The sequence below is a fragment of the Lynx rufus genome, unplaced genomic scaffold (assembly GCF_022079265.1).
Source record: "Lynx rufus isolate CCGP_SWC_20201006 ecotype Redwood Valley unplaced genomic scaffold, mLynRuf1.p SCAF_23, whole genome shotgun sequence".
Taxonomy (NCBI): Eukaryota; Metazoa; Chordata; class Mammalia; order Carnivora; family Felidae; genus Lynx; species Lynx rufus.
This window is the reverse complement of record NW_025814838.1, coordinates 974,080-997,564: the sequence shown is the minus strand read 5'-3', so window position 1 is coordinate 997,564 and position 23,485 is coordinate 974,080. Positions and strand designations below refer to the sequence as shown.

General features: G+C 51.9%; 3 protein-coding genes across 5 annotated transcripts; 2 read left to right on the top strand and 1 right to left on the bottom strand.

The window, feature by feature from the left end:
- Window positions 1-1,333: 1,333 nt before the first annotated feature.
- On the top strand, window positions 1,334-5,563 carry BCKDK (branched chain keto acid dehydrogenase kinase). Its single transcript, XM_047087739.1, has 12 exons — window positions 1,334-1,417; window positions 1,977-2,360; window positions 2,483-2,551; window positions 2,643-2,753; window positions 3,069-3,116; window positions 3,197-3,316; window positions 3,399-3,497; window positions 3,690-3,763; window positions 4,081-4,209; window positions 4,301-4,390; window positions 4,858-5,016; window positions 5,107-5,563. The coding sequence occupies exons 2-12, from the start codon at window positions 2,166-2,168 to the stop codon at window positions 5,249-5,251; spliced, it is 1,239 nt and encodes a 412-aa protein (XP_046943695.1). The 5' UTR covers window positions 1,334-1,417; window positions 1,977-2,165; the 3' UTR covers window positions 5,252-5,563.
- A 2,693-nt stretch (window positions 5,564-8,256) lies between these two features.
- Window positions 8,257-19,060, top strand: KAT8 (lysine acetyltransferase 8). Of its 3 annotated transcripts, XM_047087395.1 has the most exons (11): window positions 8,257-8,478; window positions 9,806-9,880; window positions 9,959-10,134; window positions 14,553-14,606; window positions 14,707-14,871; window positions 15,725-15,814; window positions 17,757-17,897; window positions 17,995-18,088; window positions 18,184-18,334; window positions 18,482-18,636; window positions 18,890-19,060. In XM_047087395.1, exons 1-11 carry the CDS (start codon window positions 8,268-8,270, stop codon window positions 18,952-18,954), a joined length of 1,377 nt encoding a protein of 458 aa, XP_046943351.1. In that variant the 5' UTR covers window positions 8,257-8,267; the 3' UTR covers window positions 18,955-19,060. The 3 variants fall into 3 exon arrangements, with proteins under 3 accessions (XP_046943351.1, XP_046943352.1, XP_046943353.1); XM_047087396.1 differs by lacking the exon at window positions 18,890-19,060 and having other exon boundaries at window positions 18,433-18,603; XM_047087397.1 differs by lacking the exon at window positions 18,890-19,060 and having other exon boundaries at window positions 18,429-18,575.
- A 73-nt stretch (window positions 19,061-19,133) lies between these two features.
- On the bottom strand, window positions 19,134-23,044 carry PRSS8 (serine protease 8). The gene is made up of 6 exons (XM_047087398.1): window positions 22,911-23,044; window positions 22,616-22,633; window positions 21,012-21,174; window positions 20,479-20,750; window positions 20,226-20,392; window positions 19,134-20,102 (listed from the first exon to the last, which is right to left on the bottom strand). The coding sequence occupies exons 1-6, from the start codon at window positions 22,993-22,995 to the stop codon at window positions 19,794-19,796; spliced, it is 1,014 nt and encodes a 337-aa protein (XP_046943354.1). The 5' UTR covers window positions 22,996-23,044; the 3' UTR covers window positions 19,134-19,793.
- Window positions 23,045-23,485: the final 441 nt, after the last annotated feature.

The following is a 23,485-nucleotide window of genomic DNA, read 5'->3' as shown; positions in this document are numbered from 1 at the left end:
ATTAATTTAAAACTTAAAAAAAAGGGGCTCCTGGGTGGCTCAGTCGATTGAGCATCCGACTTTGGCTCAGGTCATGATCTCACGGTTCATGAGTTCCAACCCCTAATTGAGCTTTCTGTTGTCAGCACAGAGCCTGCTTCAGATCCTCTGTCTTGCTCTCTGCCCCTCTCCCACTCTCTCTCAAAAATAAATATCATTTTTTTTAATATTTAGAAAATACATAACCACGGTAAAGAAAAATCCAATCAGTACAAATCCAAGTACACACAAACACACACATGCTGAAAAGTCTCTCCCCAATCATCTCCTGCTTGAAAAAAGTAATTATTTTTTCACTGTCTTTCTGCATTTGGTTTCACTGACTCCCACTCTCCCAATCACTACTGCCAGAGGGTTCTGTCTAATGAGCAGATTGAATTAAAACCCTCAGTGACTTCTTAGTACCTCAGGACAAATGCAGACTCCTTGCCCTTCATGATCTTGTTCTGGTCACCCCCTTGGACCCTTCTCCTTCCTAGCCTCCACATGGCTGCAGGTATATCCGCAGATTGTCCAGGCTATTCTCTGTCCTGCCATACCCTTCCCACTCCAGCTTAGGCTCCTGAGTCCTACTCATGTTGTACCTGTACCAATGTCCCAGACCCTATTTAACGCTTCCATCCTGTGCAGCCCTAATCAGGATTAATGACACTGAAACTGTCTTTCTCTTTGGGGCAAGGAAGGGTCTACTTATTTGATTCACTACCCAAGCCCCTCTCCTGGCACAGAAAAGTTACCCAATCAGTGTGGCAGGTGTGAATGAATAATAGTAACATACCCACCACATAGTGCTAATCCCACACCTGGCACTGTTCTAGGCAATTTACATATATAAACTCACATATCCACACGACAACCCCAAGGTTGATACATCCTCGTTATACCAACATGGAAACTAGACCATTGAGCAGTTTAAGTAAGTTGTCCCAGCTAGTAAGTGCTGGGCTGGGGTTTGAACCAGCAGTTTGATTTTCCATAAATGAGTCAAGAGATGGAAGGAGAAGGTTGGGACAGCAGGGAAAGAACCCAGGTAGAATTTGGTCTGTGTGCTTTGCATCTAAGGATCTTCCCGCCCTCTCTCATTTCGCTCCCAGAAACCCCATTTTATGAAGCAGGAAAGAGAGACCCAGGGCGACCACAAATAACTCCGAGAGACCTGTGGAGGGAGCCGTGGAATTTATTTGGGGGTCCAGGAGCACGGGTGTAGCCGGTATGGGCTGGCTCCAAACTACAACTCCCAGGAGGCACCGGGCCCCCAAAGCCCACGCGACGTCACAGCGGCAGAGGGCGCAGGCGGCTCGGCTAGCCCGGCCGGTGGACTGTTGGGCCGTTTCGCTCGGACCTCGGCCCTGGCCCTGGCCCTGGCCCTGGCACCGCGGTAAGTGGAGCAACCCACGCCAACCCTGCCTGCAGGGGCTTGGCGGCGCGCGCTCGTAGCCTCCGCCATTGAGCTGGGCTGTGGAGTGCGCGTGGACCGGGATGGCATCTACCATATAGGGGGGATACGGGCCGAACCAAGTGACCCTGCGGAGGGGAAACCCAGACGGCGACTCCCAGGCCGCTACTTTGGGGCAGTTGGGGGGACCATACTGTGTGCCACACATACGCAGACCACACTCGAGGGGCCCAGGTCTAAAGGACGCTGAGTAGGGGTCAACCCCGCCCCCTGAACGGGGGTCCCCAGGACCATAGGGAGCGGGGCGTTGTTTTCGGGCTGGACGAGTCTGAGGGTCCCCAACCCTCCAAACACCAGATAGAGCCTCAAGTTGAAGAATTGCCTCGGAAAACAAGGTTTACAGGCTCGGTCTGTATGTGTTTGGGAGGTGGTTGAATGGGTGGGCAGAGATTGCCCAGGTCTGATGATACCAGTGCCCACGTGGAGAGATGGATTGTCTAGATTCGGATCTTTACAACTACCCCTTCCCTTTCCCTGACAGATGGGAACTGTTCCCTGGGGACTGAGCTTGTCAGCATCCTTGACCTGCTGTCGCCGCTGAAGTCAGAGAAGAGACCCTGCGGACCCACACACACCCCCTGCCCTGTTTCGGGGTCGTGTCCTTGTATCTGGTCCTCTGCCCCTAGCAGCCGCCTAGTCCGACAAAGAAACAAAGGGGCAGAGCAGAACGATGATATTGGCGTCCGTGCTGGGGAGTGGTCCCCGGAGCGGGCCTCCACTCCGGCCCTTACTGGGGCCTGCACTGTCGCTCCGGGCCCGCTCCACATCAGCCACCGATATGCACCACGTGGAGATGGCACGGGAGCGCTCCAAGACTGTCACCTCCTTTTACAATCAGTCGGCCATCGATGTGGCAGCGGAGAAGGTGCGCAGCTGGCAAGAGGCCGGGTCCGGAGCTGGAATGGGTGTCCAGGGAAGGGGTGGAGCTAATGTGGTGGGGGTGGGGTGTTGCAGATCCAGTGCTCAAAGCCCATCTGCCCCCTCCAGCCCTCAGTCCGCCTCACTCCAACCATGATGCTCTATTCAGGCCGCTCTCAGGACGGCAGCCACCTCCTGGTAAGATTTCTGCACCCTATTTCCCTCTTGGTCCCTGGAGCTCTGGCCCAGCCACTCATGTCCTGGCCCTGACTTCCCTCTTCTTTTCTAGAAAAGTGCCCGGTATTTGCAGCAAGAGTTGCCAGTGAGGATCGCTCACCGCATCAAAGGTTTTCGTAGCCTTCCTTTTATCATTGGCTGCAACCCCACCATATTACACGTGGTAAGGTGGTCTCAGGGGGCATGGGTTTCTCTAGAGGGGACCTTAGATCATTGTGCCCACTGCCCAAGGGGCATATTGGGAGATGGGACTAGAGTGGCAGAGACTTGTCTGCCAAAAGGTTTCAGGGCCATAGAAGACTCAGATCCAAGCCTTCAGAGGCCAAAGTTGAATATTCATGGAGGCTTAAAAGGCCATGATGGGAGTTTAAACCAAGTGAATTGGGGTGGATGGCAATCCCCATGGGTAAGCATGGGTGGCTGCTCTCTACCCAGCGCCCACAACATCCCTGTGAATTCCCACACCTCTTCCTTGCAGCACGAGTTGTACATCCGTGCCTTCCAGAAGCTGACAGACTTCCCTCCGGTGAGGGCTGGGCCAGGGTAAGGTGAGGGGCTGAGAGGTCAGGGCTGGAACATCCATGCTTATGACTCTGTGGCCTATAGATCAAGGACCAGGCAGATGAGGCCCGGTACTGCCAGCTGGTGCGACAGCTGCTGGACGACCACAAGGATGTGGTGACCCTCTTGGCTGAGGGCCTGCGTGAGAGCCGGAAGCACATAGAGGTTAGGGGCAGCACAGTGGGCACCCAAGACTACTGGGGGGCCTGGGAAAGGTACAGAGTTTCTGAGACTCCACTCTTTACAGGATGAGAAGCTTGTCCGCTACTTCTTGGACAAGACACTGACTTCAAGGCTTGGGATCCGTATGTTGGCCACACATCATCTGGCGCTGCATGAGGACAAGGTGGGGTGCTGGGATCTGAGACCTATCAGGTGGGGCAGAGGGGACTGAGCCAGGGGCCCCCTTGGGCTGGGGACTGGGCCAAGGGCCTGGGGAGAGGTTTGGGGCTGCTTCAGAGGTCCAAAGATTGCAAGCATTTGGTGGCCAAGGTGTGGGTCAAGGTGCTGCTTAGTCTTGACTTCTTTCTCCTGCCAGCCCGACTTTGTTGGCATCATCTGCACTCGCCTGTCGCCAAAGAAGATTATTGAAAAGTGGGTGGACTTTGCCAGGTGAGGCTAGAACAGCTAAGGGGGTGGATATCTTCCAGCCCAGAGGCTTGGGTCTGAGCCCTTGCCTAGGGCATGGTCTAGGGCAGGCTTTCTCAAATGTGGCACAATTAACATTTTGGGTCAGATAATTCTTAGGAGGTGTCTCATGCTTGTTAGGATCTTTAGAAGGGTGCCTGGCTTTTACTTAATACAACTCCTAGCTGTGGCAAGCAAAAATGTCTCTAGAAATTGTAAAATTTCTCTAGGGGTGGTGGGGGCAGAAATTCCTCCATCTGAGAATCACTGGTCTAGGTTTGAACCCTTGCTCCTATCTACAGACGCCTGTGTGAGCACAAGTATGGCAATGCCCCCCGCGTCCGCATCAATGGACATGTGGCTGCCCGTTTCCCCTTCATCCCTATGCCACTGGACTACATCCTGCCTGAGCTCCTCAAGAATGCCATGAGGTGGGCTGGCTGGATATGTTGGAAGGGGGCAAGACAGGAACAGGGGTGAAGCTGGGGTACCACTACCTGCTGATCTTTCTTCCCTGCATAGAGCTACGATGGAGAGTCACCTAGATACTCCCTACAATGTCCCAGATGTGATCATTACCATCGCCAACAATGATATCGATCTCGTCATCAGGTTTGCCCTGAGTGGGAGTTGAGCTGGGATATATGGGGGTTCCAGGCACTGTTTCTGATTTGCTCTATGACCTTGAGCCATACCTGCCCTGCCCTGAGACAAGATACACTTTGTTTCTGAGAATGCCATGAGCTGGATATGAATGGATCTGGGGTCAGCTGGTTTCCAGGGCTCTGTGCTTGTCAGCAACTGAAAGGCCTGGACTGAGGAGTCAGGAGTAACCAGTCCATGATGCTGGCTTGAGAATAAATGTAAAATCCTGTGAGAAGGTATAAAAGCAACCAGTGGCTCAGCAGAAGTGAGGATGGAAGGATATCACTTATAAAAAATAATGCCCAAGGGTCCAGGTGGACTACATTCCATCTTTGGGTGGAGGGGGCAGGAAGGCTGACTTAGCACTATTTGCTTAGGAGATAGTGAGCCCCCACCAAAGCTGAGCCAAGCCCATGTTATCAACATCCTGCCAGGATTTCAGACCGGGGCGGGGGAATCGCTCACAAAGACCTGGATCGGGTTATGGACTACCACTTCACTACAGCTGAGGCCAGCACCCAGGACCCCCGGATCAGCCCCCTTTTTGGCCACCTGGACCTGCACAGTGGTGGCCAGTCAGGGCCCATGCACGGGTGAGGCCCCACCTGGCCACAATAGGAGGGTGGGGGTCCCCGGGAGACTCAAGCCTCTGAAGCCTCTGTCCTGTCCCCCATCCATTCTAGCTTCGGCTTTGGGCTGCCAACCTCACGGGCCTACGCAGAGTACCTCGGTGGTTCCCTTCGGCTGCAGTCCCTGCAGGGCATTGGCACAGATGTCTACTTGCGGCTCCGTCACATCGATGGCCGAGAGGAAAGCTTCCGCATCTGACCCCACAGCCCTTGGCCTGCTTGCCTGCCTGGCCCGGGCTGCACACCCTGCCAGGACCTTCTGGGTGAGGCAGGGTACCACCCTGCTCCACATGCTGCTGCATCTGGGGTCTTAGGGTCCCAAATATATGGAATTACATGGAGCCCGGTGCTGCCCCTCCTCTACAGAGGTCCGTTGCCTCCCTGCCTCCAGGCCTTGGAGGAGAGGAAGTGGGGACCCTTGAGGCCTCCAGCACCAGCTCCGTTATTCTTGTTCCTGGGGAACCCCTACCTTGACTGCTGTTTGTTATTAAAGTTCACATTTTGAATGCCCTCTTGGGCCCCGTGTGTGGGGAGCGCAGGTGAGCTTTGGTTTCCACCCTATTCTGGTTCCCTGGGCCCTTGGGTTTAATTAGCTCATGTCTTAGTCTCTAACTGTCCTGACAGCCTGGCAGGCTATGTATAGAATTGCCCCCAAATCTCTTGCACATTTGGTTTGGCGGGAGTTGGGATGGCTCTGGCAGTTTGTGCAAAGACCTTTCATTCATTTCACTTAACAAATGTTTCTGGGTCCCAGATAATTTTGAAGGCCCAACTTGGCCCAGCTTCAGGCCTCAGTTCTGACTCCTCCCTTCCTGGCAGTCACAGGTTCTGGAAGTGAAGGTCACCAGACTGGGCAACCTGAGCCACCTGATCCCTGAGCCTGAGTAAGGTTAAAAATACTGCCTGCCAGCTGTGCCTGCTTCTGCCAAGGAAAAGGAACACACAAGATTATACCCTGGCAGGTGCCAAGGGACAGTGGGGCATTGGTAGGGAGGGCTAAAGGAAAGGGCTCTAGAGAGCAGGTGGGACCCAGGGGAGGGGAAGACAGGCCTGAAAGCCTGCTTTGGTGGGACTGGTGATGGAGGTGGGGGATTGAGGGGAGACAGGAATTGTATCTGGAGGTCAAATGCCAGGTGGTGGAAACCACAGTGACTTACCAGACTGAAAATCCTGCTGACTGCAGCGCAGGGGCTCAGGCTGGAGTACAGCCAAGAAGCATGGGCTTTTTACTGCAGGCAGCAGTGATCCATGGACAGATTTTAAGCTAGGAAGGGATGTTTCCACCTGGATTTCGTAGAAGCAGATGCTGAAAGGAGGGTTTGTGTCCATGTGATTTGTTGAGAAAGTGCTCTGGTTAGGGAGTAGGGGAAGCAGGAAAGGGAAGGGCAGGAAACCAAACAAGGATGTCATCTCAGGCAAAAGTCCAGAGCTAGTAAGTTTTGCCTTAGAATTGAGGCAAGAGAGCTAAGTTCCACAGTCATTGATGGATTCCTTTACTTGACAATCATTGGTTAATGTCTATGTTGGGAAGTAGGGGTGGGTAGGTACTTAAACATCCAAACTGAAAACTTTCCTTTTCAGCTTCTTAAGGCAACACAGCTCTATTAGTCCAAGGGATAATTTGACAAAGAGCCTCTGGCTTTTGAAAGCACATCAATCAAAGGTAATCTGGATCTGAAGAGGCAACAAAAAGAGATTCCAGAGGATCTGGGTGAAGCATCTACATAGTTCTAGAAATAACAGATTTGCACAGTAGAAGGAGGATTAGAAGGAGAATAGTGAGGAGGTTGGCGTAGTAACCTGGATCAGGGATTTATAAACCCTAGGTTAATCCTGAACTAGAGAGGAGAGCATCCCTGCAAGATGTTGGGTGAAGTCAAAAGTGAGGCACCAGAACCTTAGGTGGATAGAGTGACAATCTTGAAGATGGGGAGTGGGAGAAGGCATTACAATTTTAATCTTGTCTTGCCTAACTTATTTTTTCAGATTCTTATGCAGCCAGACACTTGGCATTCATTGCCCACCTCCAATTCTTTAATTTCCCCAAAGCCGAGTTACCAGCACTTCCCGTTGCCATCACCCTCCCCACCTCCCATATGGAACTCCTATTTTTCTTTTCTTTTTAAAGTTTATTTTGAGAGAGAGCGAGGGGAAGGGGCAAAGAGAGGGGGGCAGAGGTCCGAAGTGGGCTCCACACCACAGCAGAGAGCCCGATTTGGGGCTCGAACTCAACAGCCATGAAATCATGACCTGAGCAGAACTTCAAGGCTTAACCAATTGAGCCACACAGGCACCCCAAGAACTCCTACTGATCTGCAACCTGAGGCCCCATACGCAGGCTTTGAGCATTCCACCCCAATAACCAATTTGAGCTTCTAAGCCCAATAACTAATTTATAAGTCAAAGAAAAGAGAATGGCAAAAAAACACTTATTGAACACCTACCTTGCTTGGTACTGTGCGATACACTTATATACATAAGGGATACCCTTTATATAGTTATATGGGTTATACAGTTATGTATAGTTTAACCTTTACCGACCCTCTGAGAATGGACACCTTTGTACAATTTACCTAGAGTAGGATCAGAACCCGGATTCCTCACTAAGCCTAAAACGCTCTCTAATATGTCCACTGCGTCTAATTTGTCTAGGGGACAAATTAAGCCTTTAAAAAGGCAATTTACTAGCTATCCCTAGACACAGCCGTCCTGTTTCCTTCACCGTGAACAAGGACGGCAGTTTCTTCAATCTTTACAAAAGAGGTGACGGGGCTTTAGGTTGGCGGAAGTGGGCAACGCAGAAGTGGGTGTTAATTCCAAGCTCAAAGCCCTACTGCAGCCAGGGAGGCAGCTCTGGCTCCGTCCCGGTACCGGGTAAAGTGGGGGCAGTGCCTCTGGTAATTGGCACCTCCTGGCTTCCTCAGGCACCAGGCCCTTTAAAAAGATCGGGCTGAGTCATCACACATCACGAAGGTCTCCTCTTTCAACTCAGGGTTCAGCCATATTCCTATACGGAAAAAAAAAAAAATTCCAGCGCGATTGGCACACGAAAGGTCAAACTTGTCAGGGACCGCTAAAACGCCGCACTAACCAGTGAGCTCTTGCTACGCCACAGGCCCCGCCTTCAGGACGGTAGCTGCCTCCGCCACGCGTCGCTGACCCGGAACTAAAAGCGCTGCGTGGCGCCGGATTCCAGCGTCATTTCCACTACGACGATGGCGGCACAGGGAGCAGCTGCGGCGGTTGCGGCGGCTACTTCAGGGGTCGTGGGGGAGAGCGATCCCGGGCCCGGGGAGAATGCGGCGGTCGAGGGGACCGCCCCGTCCCCGGGCCGCGTCTCTCCCCCGACTCCAGCGCGCGGCGAGCCGGAAGTCACCGTGGAGATCGGAGAAACGTACCTGTGCCGACGACCGGATAGCACCTGGCGTGAGGGCGGGGCCCAGGGACAGGGGCGGGGCATGAGGGCGGGTTCTCTGAGGGGCTGACGTTGTAGGGGCGGGGCTTGAGGGAAGAGCGCGGAGTTTCCGCCCCTCCCGGGCACCGCCTACAAACCCCACCAGTCTGGCTCTCCTGGAACACAAGCAGCTCCCGTTTAATTGTATGTAGAACTCCCATTCCACTTGCTTATCCAATCTTAGACTTCATTCCCTTTTTAAACAAAACCATCGTTCCTTGCTGGCCTCTCTGGTCTCTGCGACTTACTTTTCCATCCCTCTTCTACAACCGCCAGCAGAGGGGACCTACCAAAACACAAAAATGAGCTTCCTTTTTCCTTTTCTTGTCTTACTTCATCTTCAGAATAAACCCCAAATTCCTTAGAAGGACGTACATCTTTGTGACCTGTGGTTTTTAGACACCCCTAGCAAAGGCCATTGCCAGACTAGACCACACTGTACTCTCTGAAGACCACATGCCTTTTACCACCTGTGCCAAATGCTTGAATGCCCTTGCCTTTCTTGTTCACCTAGCTAGCTCCTACTCATCCTTTAACACACCATATCCCTTGTGATGCCATTACTGACTCCCTTCAGGCAAAGTGAGTCCTTCCCTTATGAATGTGCCTACAACATTTTCTTCATACCTCAGCTAGCCATAGTATATGTGACATTATGTAGTCATCGTCTGCGTCTTCCCATATCAAAGTGGGAACTTCTGGAGGGCAGGACCTCTTGTGATTCACTGCTGTGCCCTCTCTACCCAGCAATAACACAGCATAGGACCAGACACGCAGTGGTTGCCTTACTCATTTGTTGAATGGTTGGCTAGTTGTCAGGCGCTATGCTACATGCTTTAGAGGCATTAGCTCACCCTCTGAGGTGGGCACTATTAGTTCTGTTTTGTAGATGAAGAAACTGAGGCTCAACCAAAATAATTTGCACTTAAATATAGGAAGTGAGGAGCTAGAATTGTATATAAACCCAGAGCCAGCCTTCATGACTCCTGAACAAATGAGCAACTAAGTATAGTAAAACAAGCATTGCATTTGGAGCCAGACTTAAACTCAGTTAAATGTTAACTTCTTACTGTTTTTCAAATATGTGAGCCTGGGTAAGCTTCAGTTTTTCATCTGTAAAGTAAGAGTAACAGCTCCAACCTGGCCCACTTCACAGGCAGCGATTGATGGAATGGCAGATGTAGACGAGTGATGTTAGCTTGTGTATGTCCCTGGAATCTGGAAACTGCTCCTCAGTGTGAAGGATTCTTCTTGTTCCAGCCCTGCCTTTCTGGTGATCCTATCCTTTTTCTTTCCCAGATTCTGCTGAAGTGATTCAGTCTCGAGTGAATGATCAGGAGGGCCGAGAGGAATTCTATGTACACTACGTGGGCTGTGAGTGACTTGGGGCTTTCTGGGCTTGGGCGGGGGAGAGGGGTGGAAGTACAGCACCCTCATGGCCTATCCTCACAGTTAACCGGCGACTAGACGAATGGGTAGACAAGAACCGGCTGGCACTGACCAAAACAGTAAAAGATGCCGTGCAGAAGAACTCAGAGAAGTACCTGAGCGAGCTGGCTGAGCAGCCTGAGCGCAAGATCACTCGCAACCAAAAGCGCAAGCATGATGAGATCAACCACGTGCAGAAGGTCTGGACCCCCTCCCTTTCCCCAAGGCCCCAGGAGGCTCAGCTGCCTCTGCCAACTTCCTTGGGTCCCAGTGCCAAAACCATAGCAGCTCCTGTTTCTTTTTTATCTTTCTTCCTTTTTTTTAATGTTTATGTATTTTGGCGGGAGAGAGAGAGGGAGACAGAGGATCCGAAGCAGGCTCTGCTTTGACAGCAGCGAGCCTGATGTGGGGCTCGAACCCCTGAGCCATGAGATCATGACCTGAGCTGAAGTCGGCTGCTTAACCGACTGAGCCACCCAGATGTTCCAGCAGCTCCCACTTCTTAAGCTCTTATAATGTGTAAGGGACTTTACTTATGTTTTGTGAGACACTCTTCACAGATAAGAAAACTGAGGCTCAGAGAGGGCAAGCACTTGGCTGCAGTCTCGCAGCAAGGAAATGGCACACCTGGGACTGGAACTCAGGCCTCCTGCACCAATAGCCTCCTTTGTCTCCTATTTGCTGTGCCACCGTAGACAAAGAATTGAAGTCCGAAGAGAAGGAAGAGAACATATGATATTGGGTGCTTGCTGTTGCCAAGCACCGTGCTGAGTCCTGCGTGTATATAAGGTTAATGCATCCTTCCTAACAGTTCAATGCCACAGGAATAATGGTTTCTTTTTGTAGATGAGGAAGCAGGATCTGAGAGGTTAGGTAACATGCCCAAGGTTACACAGCTAGTAAAAGGGCGGACTGGAATTAGAATAATAATGGTAAACATTTATGGGCTTGTGAGCCAAAGTTATAGGCTAAGTGTTTTAATACGTGATCTCACTGAAGTTTCACAGCAGTCCTGTGAGGTAAGCATTGTTATTATCTCCAGTTTACCGGGGAGGAATAGATGGGTTTAAGAACCTAGTCGGGGGGCGCCTGGGTGGCTCAGTCGGTTGAGTGTCTGACTTCAGCTCAGGTCATGATCTCACCATTTGTGAGTTCGAGCCCCGCCTCGGGCTTTGTGCTGACAACTCAAAGCCTGGAGCCCTTTTCGGCTTCTGTGTCTCCCTCTCTCTCTGCCCCTCCCCCACTCACACTCTGTATTTCTCTCTCTCTCAAAAATAAACATTAAAAAAAAAAAAAAGAACCCAGTCAGGAATTAGATTTGCCAACTAGATTGTCCTACTTCAGGGCACCAGCCCTTAATCATGACTTTGACATGTCCTAGAAACTTGGGCCACTTGTTCCAAAGTCTGGGTTCTTTTCACCCCTGCCCCTGGGGGGATACTTTTCCCCCACTCTGAGTCTCAGTTTCTTTTTGTAAAACGGGGAGTGCAGATGAGTCCAGGGCTTATTGAGATTTCAAGGCACTTAGACATTCATTACTTTCAGCCAGTGAGATTTCATCCTTCTGCATGTTTGTTGTGTGCTTTGGGGCAATGTTTTCCCAACTGTGGGGTGCAGCTTTTAGTAGATTGCCAAATTAGTTCAGTAGGTTGTGACCAGTGTTTAAATTTGAAAATGAGAGAAAGAGGGGTGCCTGGCTGGTTTAGTCGGTAGAGCATGCAACTCTTAATCTCAGGGTCATGAGTTTATGCCCCGCATTGGGTGGAGAGATTGCTTAAAAAATAAAGATAATAAAAAAATGAAAGGAAGAAATAGGATTAGAAAATGTCAGAGTACGTTGTGCTTTATCAAAGGTAAGTATTATTTTTGAGAAGCACATAGAGATACACATATATGTATACACAAGCAGGTCAACTGGTTTACGGTGCTAACGGCTCTTCCTGTTGGGGGTTGTGAAAAAAAATTTTGAAATCCCTGAACCAGGAAGACCTTCAAGGTCTAAGGCAGAACTGTCCAATTGATCTTCCTGTAACAAGTGGGAATGTTTAATATCTGTTGTCTGATAGCATAGCCACTGGCCACATGTGGCAATTGAGCACTTGAAATGTGTTTGGTGTGGCTAAGAATTAAATTTTATTTAAATTTATTGAATTTAGGGGCACCTGGGTAGCTCTGTCGGTTAAGCATCTGACTTTGGCTCAGGTCATGATCTCATGGTTTGTGAGTTCAAGTCCTGTGTCAGCCTCTGTGCTGCCAGCTTAGAGCTTGGAGCCTGCTTCAGATTCTATGTCTCCGTCTCTCTCTGCCCCTCCCCTGCTCACACTCTGTCTCTCTCTCTCTCTCAAAAATAAATAAACATTAAAAAAAAAAATTTAAACAATGAGTTTAAATAGCTACTTGTGGCCAGTGGCTCTTCCGTTGGAGAACATAGGTCTGAGTATCTCTTAGTTCCTCGACCGGGTTGCACTAGCAAATTAAATCTCAACAAAGTACCTCAAAGCTGATAGTCAGCAGGGTGGATGACAGTAGGCCAGTGGTGATAAATTCAGAGGATGGATAATCGGCGAGTTAATGAGTCAGATTCTTCACAGCTTAATTAACATTTAATTCTAAATAAACTGCAGCATTTGAAAAAGTAGTGTTTTTGTAGTTCTTTAATGCATTTGCAGGAGAGGATTGTATTTTGTGAGAGCTGGGAAGTGGGTTTTTAAAGAGGCATATGAGGAAAATCTTTCTTCCCTCATCTTTGCAGGGGTTAGGCTCAGGGTTGGACAAACGAGGGGCCTATGCCTGACAGTGCTGAGTACCGGTTCTGTAGCCTCACCTCTCTGTGCCTTAGTTTCCTTTTTGTGCAGTATGGATAATGAGCACTCTTGTTCCTGGTTCTTTGTGAGGACTAAATGAAGTAATGCCTATGGAGTGCTTGGCACTTGGAATAAATGGCAGCTGGCTATCCCCAAGGGCAAGTGACCTCACCTCTCCCTGCCTGTTTACTTCTCTGTAAAATAGAAATAAGAATGCTCTGTTTTAGGGTGGCTGAAAAGGTTAAATGGGGCCATACAGGCAAAGTGCTTTGTGGAAGGGGGTCTGGGTAAAATGCTGGCTCCTTTCTCCCTTCTCAACTGTAGGGCAAGGCTGCTGTCTCCTCTAGTGTAGGTCATGGGCCTTCTTGGATCCCCCCTTCATTGTTAGGCTGTGCTTGCTTTGCTTCTACAGAGTCTGGCTTAGGAATAGGATGTGTTGTGAGTGTGACATGACTTTTAGTCCCTGCTTTCTAAGGACTTGGAAAATAGGGGAAACCAATTGGGGGCAGTTAGAGGGGATTGTTGTTAACCACTGCATTCCCAACTTGAGAAGGAGAGGGCATATTCTGTGTCAGAAGAATCCAGTCCGGTCTCCTGGAGGGGGCAGGAAGGGTGCGAGGCCTTGAAGGACAGGAAAGAGCACAGTAAAAACAATTACCCATGATGGCTCATAAAACTGCCTCATCTCACACTCACCTGGCTTACGCTCTGCTTGAGGTTGAGTAAGCATTTTTTGGCAGAAAGAGGAGAGGAAACTGCATGTGCAAAGGCACGTTGGCCTCAAAAAGAGAGTTATCGATAATATAGATTTGAAGGGGCTAAGACTGGAGGCTGGGAATCTGCAGGGGCTTAGGTAATTATCCAGACTTGAGATGGTGGCAATGGCTATTTGGAGTTGGGCAGACAATTCCAGAGAGGGGTCAATTCCACAGATGTCAAGGAGGTAAAATTCACAGGACTCGGCCCTAAATTGAATGCCAGCTTCCTGAGAGAAGGAGTCTTAAAAGCAGACCAGGAGCACCTGGGTGGCTCAGTTGGTTAAGCATCCGACTCTTGGTTTCAGCTCAGGTCATGATCTCATGGTTTGTGAGTTTGAGCCCCTCATCAGACTCTGAGCTGGCAGTGTGGAACCTGCTTGGGATTCTCTCTGCCCCTCCCCCGATTCTCTCTCTCTCTCTCTCTCTCTCTCTCTCTCTCAAATAAATAAAAGCACTTAAAAAAAAAGAGCAGACCTGCTATTGGTCTTGGACAATTGGACTGAGGGGATGTGCCCAGTGAGATGGGGACCCCAGGAGGACGAATAGGTTTGTAGGGAGCACAGGTTTAGTTCCTTTCTAGACACCTAGGCACCTATGGGAGTGACCCATGGGGCAGGCAGCTCCCTGGATCTGGTGCTCAGGAAAGAGGTCCAGCCACACCAGGGAGTCTAGTGCCAGTTCCTCCTGTTTGCACAGAAGACAAGATCCATTACTCATCTGCCTCACAACAATTTTGGCAGAGCTGGTTGATCCCATTGTATAGCTGAAGGTTTTAGCCCAAGGAGACTGGAACCAGGCCTGATCCTAGCCATGTTCATCTGGCAAAAGGTCTAAACTCGGGCATCAGGGATGTGTGGGTGGGCGGGGAAAGTGAGAGAGAAGCTTGGCCCACCCGGCTTCAAAACCAGATAAAACAAGTCAGCTGTTCATGTGGTTGTTGTCATTCGGAGGATGAGGTCTGGAAGACGGGAAGGAAGCACTGGGTTCTGGCTCAGGGGAGGAACGGCTTGACCTCCACTTCTGTTCACCTCTGTCCACTGCTCTGTCCTTGCCCAGACCTATGCAGAGATGGACCCCACAACAGCAGCCTTGGAGAAGGAACATGAGGCGGTAAGCAGGGGCAGGGCTCCTGCCTGCGGGTACCCCCTCTCCCAGCTTTCCTTGCTCTGACTGAGCCATCCACCGCCCTCCACTCCCACGTTACCCACAGATCACCAAGGTGAAGTATGTGGACAAGATCCACATCGGGAACTACGAAATCGATGCCTGGTACTTCTCACCGTTCCCCGAGGACTATGGGAAACAGCCCAAGCTGTGGCTCTGCGAGTACTGCCTTAAGTACATGAAATTCGAGAAGAGCTACCGCTTCCACTTGGTGAGACTGGGCCAGCCGGGTCTGGTGAGAGAGGCAGGCGTGGAGGCGAGGGCTGCTGAGGCTGCAGCGATAGGGAAGAGAGACAGGTCCAGAGGAGTCGAGTACAAGGAAGAGCTGCCCGTGGGTCAAGAGACCTGGGTTCTAGGCCTGGCCTTACCTTTGCTCGAGTGACCTTGGCCAACTTGCTGCCTTACCCCAGACCTCAGTTTCCTCTTCTGTGGAATGGGGACAGTAATCCCTGCCCTTACCACTTCTTCAGGTCAACCCAAACACCACATGTTAATCAAGGCCAGCGCAGTGCCAGGTTCCTCAGTGCAAAAGAGGAAGCGAGCATAGCCCCTGAGCAATGGGACTGTAAGGTGTGGACAGATGGGAAGCATTGGCGGGGAAGAGGGGGGAGCTGTGTCGGGGGTGGGGTTGGTGTGGGGGTGGGTGTTGCCGGGGGCTCGCATCACTAGTGCAGCAGGGAACACTAGGATATTTCCCAAAGGGTGTAACCTGAGGCAGATGTATGCATTTTAGCAATCGCCATTGTCATGGATAAGAGCGCTGGAGAGTCCTCCCAAGCCAGGCTGCTCTGAACTTGAAACCATCTAGCTGTATAATATTCAAGCCAGTTATTTAGCCTCTCTGTGCTTCTTCATCTATAAAATCTATAAAATAGCCTATAAAATAGGTTCTGTCTCCTCAGGGAGTTGGGAGGATTCCTTGACATAGGTGAGGTATGGAGCCCAGAGTCTGTAGATGGGGAAACAGAAGCAGAGACCTGTTGGAAGCCACACAGGGTTGTATGGGTGTACCTAGCAGAGAACCTCAGGGTCTCAAGCTTTTGTCTCCCCATCCCCACCCCCAGGGGCAGTGTCAGTGGCGGCAACCCCCAGGGAAGGAGATCTATCGCAAGAGCAACATCTCTGTGTACGAGGTGGATGGCAAAGACCACAAGGTGAGTTAGATGGCCGAAGTGCTGTGGGGAGGTGGGGAGAAGCACTGGCACTCTTGGATGATCCTTGTTGTCACCAAAAGGGTAGAAGCCAGTCTTGGGACAAGCCCCCACCGGGAAAAGGCCTGTGGGATCATGCTTAGCCTTGGTAGACACATGGCCCTGTGGTGTCAGTTTTGGGGACTGAGTTTCTGTTCTGTCCCTGAAGACTTTTCTCCTGATGGGTAGCTTAGTATTGGGCAGTTTTGACACCCAGAATAGACTGTCATGCCGGAGGGTGCTTTTAGAAGCGCTTTCTCTTTCTGCCTGAAGGAAAGGTTTCTTTCCTGGGAGGAGACTGCTTGGTGTGAGACTTTCTGCCTGAGACCAGTGTGGCTCTGACAGCTGAGTTCCTGGTTTCTGGCAGAAAGACTTCAGTGGGGGAGGGTGGGGCCTTTAGGGTCTGCTTTGCTGCAGTTGAGAACCTGGCCTTTACCTGGTCAGTCTGGGAAGGTCTCACTAAGTGTCCCTGTTCCCATGGAAGGGCAGTAGAGTGTGAGGAAGAGAGGGCAGGCTTCTGAGTGGCTCCTGCTTCAAATTGTCCTGTCATTTAGTAGCTGACCTTGGACAAGTTACTTAACGTTGTTTGTTCCTGTTTCCTCATCTATAAGATAAGAGTCATGATAATGTTTACCTAATAGGGTTGTTGGTGGAACAAATGAGACAGCAATGGCAAGTAGTTAACACTGTGCCTGGCATCAAGTAGGTGCTTAGTAAACATGGGCCTTTGTTACTATTGGTGACCTCTTGGGCTCAGTCAGCCTTGTGATAAATAGCTTGGGGAATATTAGCCCTTAACCTGGCCTGAGTCCCCTGCTTTGCCTGAGCATGAACAGGGGGAGTGGCACAAAGGGCTCCAGCAGGAGGTGTGGATGTTCTTTCTAGCTCTACCCTTGGTTAACTTTGAAGCCTCAGGCAAGCACTGCCCCTTCCCAGAGCCTCAGTTTCTTCCTAAGCAAAGTGCACTAGCAATGCTGGGCTTCACAATTGTTGGGTCAAATAAGAGTGGGTGTAAAAGGTGTCCTAAATCAGTGGGCCTCTTGAAGTGTGCCATGAAGCCACCCTTACGGTCTCATTGTCCCTTCCGATGTCGGTCTCTAGCCTGAGTGGGTATCTGGGCCTCAGCAGAGTGTGGCCAAGTGGGCAGACAGCTCAGGCTTTGGAGTCAGGCTCAAAGCTCACCCATTCAGCAAACATTTACCAAGCACGAGGCTAAGCATGAAGCTTGGTGCTTGCTCTGAACAAGACAGAACTCATATACCAGTTTGAATCCTGCTGTAGCACTCAGCAGCCGTGGGACCTCATGCCAGCCATAGCTCCTCTGAGCCTCAGTTTCCCAATCTGAAACATAAGATTTAATGTCCCTGAAGATTGAACTCCTATTTAGCACTTAGAAGTGGTAACTGAGGGGTGCCTGGGTGGCTCAATCGGCTAAACTTTCAGCTCTGATTTCAGGATTATGAGTTCAAGCCCTGCTTTGGGCTCCAAAGCTGGGCATGGAACCTATTAAAAAAAAAAAAAAATGGTAACTGAATGGGGCCCTTGGCTGGCTATTGGTGGAGCAAGTGACTCTTGATCTCAGGGTTGTGAGTTTGAGCTTTATGTTGGGCGTAGAGATTACTTAAAAATAAAATCTTTGGAAGAAGAAAAAGGAAAGAAAAAAACAAAAAAAGAAGTGGTAACAGATTAATCTAGCTCTCTGGTTTTCAGTTTCCCTGTCCATCAGAAAATGGCGGTAAGACTCCTTCCAATTCTAAATATTGTGAGGAGCGGGCTTCTCACTGGCCTGGCACTGGCTGCTCTCTAATGCCTGGCACTTGCATAGCAGGGTGGCAGCCACAGCCCAGGCCGAGGTGGGAGCATTATACCTGCTCCCTGAGCCTGCTTCCACCTCCCCACTCCTCAGATTTACTGTCAGAACCTGTGTCTGCTGGCCAAGCTTTTCCTGGACCACAAGACGTTGTACTTCGACGTGGAGCCCTTCGTCTTTTACATCTTGACTGAAGTGGACAGGCAGGGGGCCCACATTGTTGGCTACTTCTCTAAGGTGCTGGGGTGGGGAGCCTGGGTTGAGGGAGGGTGGGGACTATGAACCAGAGAAAGGACTGAGCCTCCCCAGAGGTCCTGACCACACACCCCTGTAGGAGAAGGAGTCTCCAGATGGGAACAATGTGGCCTGCATCCTGACTCTGCCCCCCTACCAGCGGCGTGGCTATGGAAAATTCCTCATTGCTTTCAGTGAGTGGTTCCTGGCCTGTCAAGGAAGGGGCAACTACGGTGGGGGTGCCACCGCAGGGCCGGGTCCTCAGAATCCTTCTTTCCACCACTGCCAGGTTACGAGCTCTCCAAGCTAGAGAGCACAGTAGGCTCCCCTGAGAAGCCACTGTCTGACCTGGGCAAGCTCAGCTACCGCAGCTACTGGTCTTGGGTCCTGCTGGAGATCCTGCGAGACTTCCGGGGCACACTGTCCATCAAGGATCTTAGGTGAGGGCCCTGGAACCCTTAAAGAGGAACCCTTAGAAGAATCTAAGGTTGGCCATGATCTTGTCTGTCTCCTTGTCCCCTTTTGCTGTCCCAGTCAGACCCCACAAGGGAACTCTCCCCAGCAACTACTCCAATCCCTTTCTGCAGTCAGATGACCAGCATCACCCAGAATGACATCATCAGCACCCTACAGTCCCTCAATATGGTCAAGTACTGGAAGGGCCAGCATGTGATCTGTGTCACACCCAAGCTGGTAGAAGAACACCTCAAAAGTGCTCAGTATAAGAAACCACCCATAACAGGTAGGGGGGCAGGGGCTGCCCAGGTTGTGTGTGGTAGGGGGTAGGTGTTGAGGAGCCAGAGCTACCTTTTTGCTGTCACATGATCCCAAACTAGTCTGACCAGCTCCCAGGACTGAAGCCTGGGGCAGGCTAGTCATTCCCAGGCTTCCCTGCCCCCTTCCCAGGACTCAGTCTGCCCTTGTTCTCACCTAGAGGTGATACCTGGCCTGGGCCCAGAGGCCCAGCCCTGCCTCTCATGTCTGTCTCCCCACAGTGGACTCTGTCTGTCTCAAGTGGGCCCCCCCCAAGCACAAGCAAGTGAAACTCTCCAAGAAGTGAATGGCCTGTGCCCCTGCTGCTGGACCTTTATCTCCTTGTCCCCTAGCCTGTAAATATGTACAGACCTGTTTCGTCATTTTTTAAAATAAAGTAAGTTCTGCCAGTGGTTCTGGACTTTGGAGGTGGGAGGGAGAGGCTAAGAGCTGATGTTCTTTGTTGCACGCCACACACAGAGCCAATTGTGCTCAAAACATTTTACTCCTTGTTCTTTCTACCCCTCACCCCAGATCCAAGCCCAAGCCCAGTTCCGGTGGGGGCTCAGTCCTCCGGAGTCTAGGAGTTGAGGTTCGAGGAGGGCATGGCAGCCGATGGGGCAAGATTGGGGCCTTTTCTGTTCTTGAAAACATGCTGCCCAGAGGCAGTCCCCGCTCAGAATACAGGAAGAAGGTGAAGTGATGGGGCTCATCAGGCAGAACTGGTAGGGTGCTAGAGCCAGTTCTTTAGCAGCAATTAGCTGGGCAGGTACCCAGTTTTCTAGAAACAGGGTAGGGAGCCTTGGCTCATTTTCATAGCTAAGGGTCCTTGGGGGCTCCATAGGAGCCCAGTGAGTAGGGTTGTGAACAGTAGGTGGGGGTGGCTAGAGGTCCTAGCCAATACCACAGGTAGTAAAACACCTGACTGTGGACCGTAGTTGCAAAGAACAAACCCAGAAGAGTGGGCTCAAAGGTCAGGATAGTGCCCTGGACTCCCACAGGGTTCTGGGAGGAAGGAGTGGTTTAAGCCAGTCCCAAGACCCAAAAGATGTCAGGGAAGGGCCAGGTCCATTCCTGGGCCAGGCATCTGTCCTTGGGGGCAGTGTGGAAGTCCTGGAAGCGGGGTCAGCTCTCAGGATGACTAGCTCAGCAGAGGAGGCCCAGGGTCAGGCCTAGTGGCAGCAGAAGGATGAGCCCCAATACGGCCTGGGCTGGGGCAGAGTTGAAGGCCTGGTGGTTGACACAAAGATGGCCATCGGGCTGAGACTCCTGGATTTGGGGCACCACACGAGGCTGGAGCTCTGTCACATGATAGTGAATCCAGGAGGCATAGCTGGAGGTCAGAGTGTACACGCCAGGCCTGTTGGGGGCCCCACAGGCATCGCCCCAGCTCACAATGCCTGCCAGGTACCAGAGGCCCCCCACAAGGCAGGAGAGTGGGCCCCCAGAGTCACCCTGAAGAGAAAAGTCATACAGTAACTGTCAAGACTAGGCCCCAGGCCTCCAGTCATCCACGCCAGCCCCATCCGGCCCTCATCTCCCAAGATGCGCTCGTCTCACTGGAACCCCTGCATTTACCTGGCAGGCATCCTTGCCCCCCTTCACATAGCCAGCACACAGCATGTCCTGCTGGATAAAGTGGGGCTCCTCGGGTTTGGCGTCAATGTTGTACAGACAGTTACATGTCTCTCGGCTGATCAGTGGCACCTCAAGTTGCTGAAGCTGCCGGGGGGCCAGGAGGCTCACTGTAGGAGCAAAAGATGCTTACCTGGGGCCTCCTACCCTAAGTCAGGCACCCCTCCATGCCTCTAGGCATCAGCGCCCACCTCACCTGAGGGCGCCACGTGGCCCCATCCAGTGACAGTACATTGGAGGCCATTGGGGAAGGAGGCGTTGGCTGCAGGGAGGCAGATGGGCCGGATGTAGCGGGAGAAGGTGACAGGGCTACTGAGACGGAGGAGTGCAATGTCACCCTGGGAGCCCTCCTGGTGGTAGCTGGAGTGGGAAATGACCTGTGCCACGGTGCGGACCTCAGCCTCAGGCGTGTAGGAGTCCAGCTGGTGGGCCCCAAGCTTTACCTCATAGTCTTCCTTGACGTGCTCCCTGCAGGCAGAGGGGCCAAGGCTGGGACCCAGGAGACCTCTCCTAGTTCCCTGATCCCTGTGGGCTTGTTATATCCAACCCCAGATTCTGATCCCAAACTGCATGCTAGTTTTACCCTGTGACCTCTCACCTCTGACCTTCACTGCTGACTGATCCTTTCAGACTTTATTGATACCCCTCGACCCAACCCAAGAATCCCAACCTCTGGCCTAGACTGATCCACCTTTGACTTCCCCGCCATGCCCACCACCCAGCTGGTACCTTGGGAAGCAGTGAGCAGCTGAGAGCACCCACTGCTCAGACACGAGAGAACCACCACACGCGTGGGTGCCATCGTAGGTGATGCTGACCTGCCAGGGCCACTGGCCAACGGCTGCACTGCTACCACCTGTGATGCGTGCTTGGGAGGCCACGCCGCAGAAGGCTGCCCAGGGAGGAAGGGGAGGGGGTCAGGTCCTTCTGGGGCCCCCATACCAGCTCCTCAGCCCTGCCGTTCCCCATATAGCCCAGACAATCTGGTTTGGAGCTTGGGAAGTGAGTTCGCAGGAGCCAGCCACCCCTTTGTCCTTGCCCCACTGCTCACTGGGCATGGTTAGTTCTGCCCCCTTAACCATCCTCATTACCTAACCCAAGTTTCATGCGCCTTCCTTTCTCTCAGATCCTCCTACCTTCCATTCAGTCCACTCCTTACAAGTCAGAAGATCTTTATAAACCACAAATCTGATCAGGTCATACCTCAGCTTAAATCCTCCCCAGGCTCCACATTGCCCTTAAGATACATTCTCTACCTTCCATGGCACTACCATTTACTCCAGCCATCCCTCTGGACATTTACACTGGGCCACACACTTGTTTGCCTCTAGACCTTTGCTTATCCAGGTCCCGCTGCCTAGAATACCTTTCTTCATCCCTACTCTGCTATGCAGACCTATTTGCCTACGGAGACCATTCAAATGTCAGGCACTCCTTAACCTGCCCTGAGCCTGCTGCCTGAGTTAGACAATGCTGGAAGCTCCCAGGGCCCATACTTTCCCCAGCACTGCCCCATCACACAGTCATGATGGTCTATGACTGTTTCAACTGCAGCAATCTGGGCATTCCCTAGTGACAGGGACTGGAGCAGATCTCCTTGTCCCCAGTGCCGAGCACAGGGCTGGACACACAGAGTGATGGATGTGTGTTGAACAAACAACAGGATTCCCACACTGAACATCTGGTTTCCAGGACTGCCTCACCCCCACCGAGGCTGCCGTTTGGAGCAGGACCCAACAGCCTTTCACAAAGTCACCTTCCCCGGAGCAGGGAAAACTGCCCAGCCAAGCTCCTCCTTCTCTCCTCATAATAACTACAATAGCTACTATTTAGTGACTGTTCAAGCAATGCCAGGCTGGGAGAGGGCTTTCACTTCTATCTCCATGACTCCTCACTGGGCCCCAGGAGACAAACATAACCAACTTCCATTTTTGAGGTGAGGGGACTGGCCAAGGATACATAGCCAGTAGTATCTGGTGAAGTGGGAATTGAAAACCAGACTCAGAGTCAAGTGGTGAGCCTTAGAAGAAAGGAAACCTCTGGTTCATTTTCCTCAAAGGACCCACCTTTGGAATCAGATCTGGGTGTAAAATCTCAGCGACACCTCTTATTGGCTGTGTGCTCTTGGCTAAGTCACTTCACTCTCTACCTCAGTTTCTTTCTCCGAAGAATTAGGGCTCTAATCCCCATCTTTCAGAACTAATGGGGGGATTTACATAAGGTAATAAGAGTGGGTGAGATGGCCCTACAGAGAGGGTCAGGCACTCATGAAACACTCCATTGGAATCTGAATCCCGGTTCCCTTCCTTTCCCCTCCCCCATGCAAGGCTCACCTTCCTCCCCATCAGCTCCTGGAGGGAGAGAGCAAGAGGAAAGGGTAAACAGGAAAGACCAGAGTTCCCAGGCCCCTTAGCACCTACCACTTCTCCAGAGGACGGTCCTCCCCACCCCCTTGACTCCCCGGAGGCCGAAGCTGAAGGGAGAGACAGAGGCCAAGATCTAGGGAGGCTGACGCTGGGAGATTCTTGAGCCCAGGATAAGGGATGTGCCCAGAAAAAGATTATAGCCTCAGTTTACGTGCACCACCCCTTCCCTGAGCCCCACACTCTCTGACCCACACATACTCACCAAGACCGGACCGGAATAATCCAAGTAAAAGCAGAATGGCCACAGCCTCCAGCTGTCTAAGTCCCAGGCCCGCCCTGTGGGCCATGGCCCAGAACCAGGGCCCCTGGGGAGACACCAGGCACCCAAGGGAAGGGACCTGGGGTTGGTTTCGAAGGCAAGATCCAGGTGTCGGGCCCAGTGGGAAGGGATCCTAGAATCCGCGCTGGGAAGGGGGAAGAGATGTCCAAGGCAAGAATAAGGCACAAAGGGAGACGTTGGGGTTTCCGCAGCTGCCGGTGAGGACACGTCTCCCGCTCGGTCTGGCTACGTAGAGACCTTCCAGAGTGGTGGATCCGTGGAGAAAGGCACCTACCTGCCTGCCCCTCCCCTAGCCCCGCCCTCCTCACTTAGCTCCGACAGCTTTTGTTGCCAACACAGTCCTAAGTCCTCCCAGACCCCTAGGCCCTGTGTGTGTGTGTGTGTGTGTGTGTGTGTGCGCGCGCGCGCGCGCCAGGAGGGACTGGAAACCCCTGACAGCTGCACTCCTTAGAGTGTGACCCAACTGCCGTTTGCCCCAGGTCTTTCAGGTCTCCCAG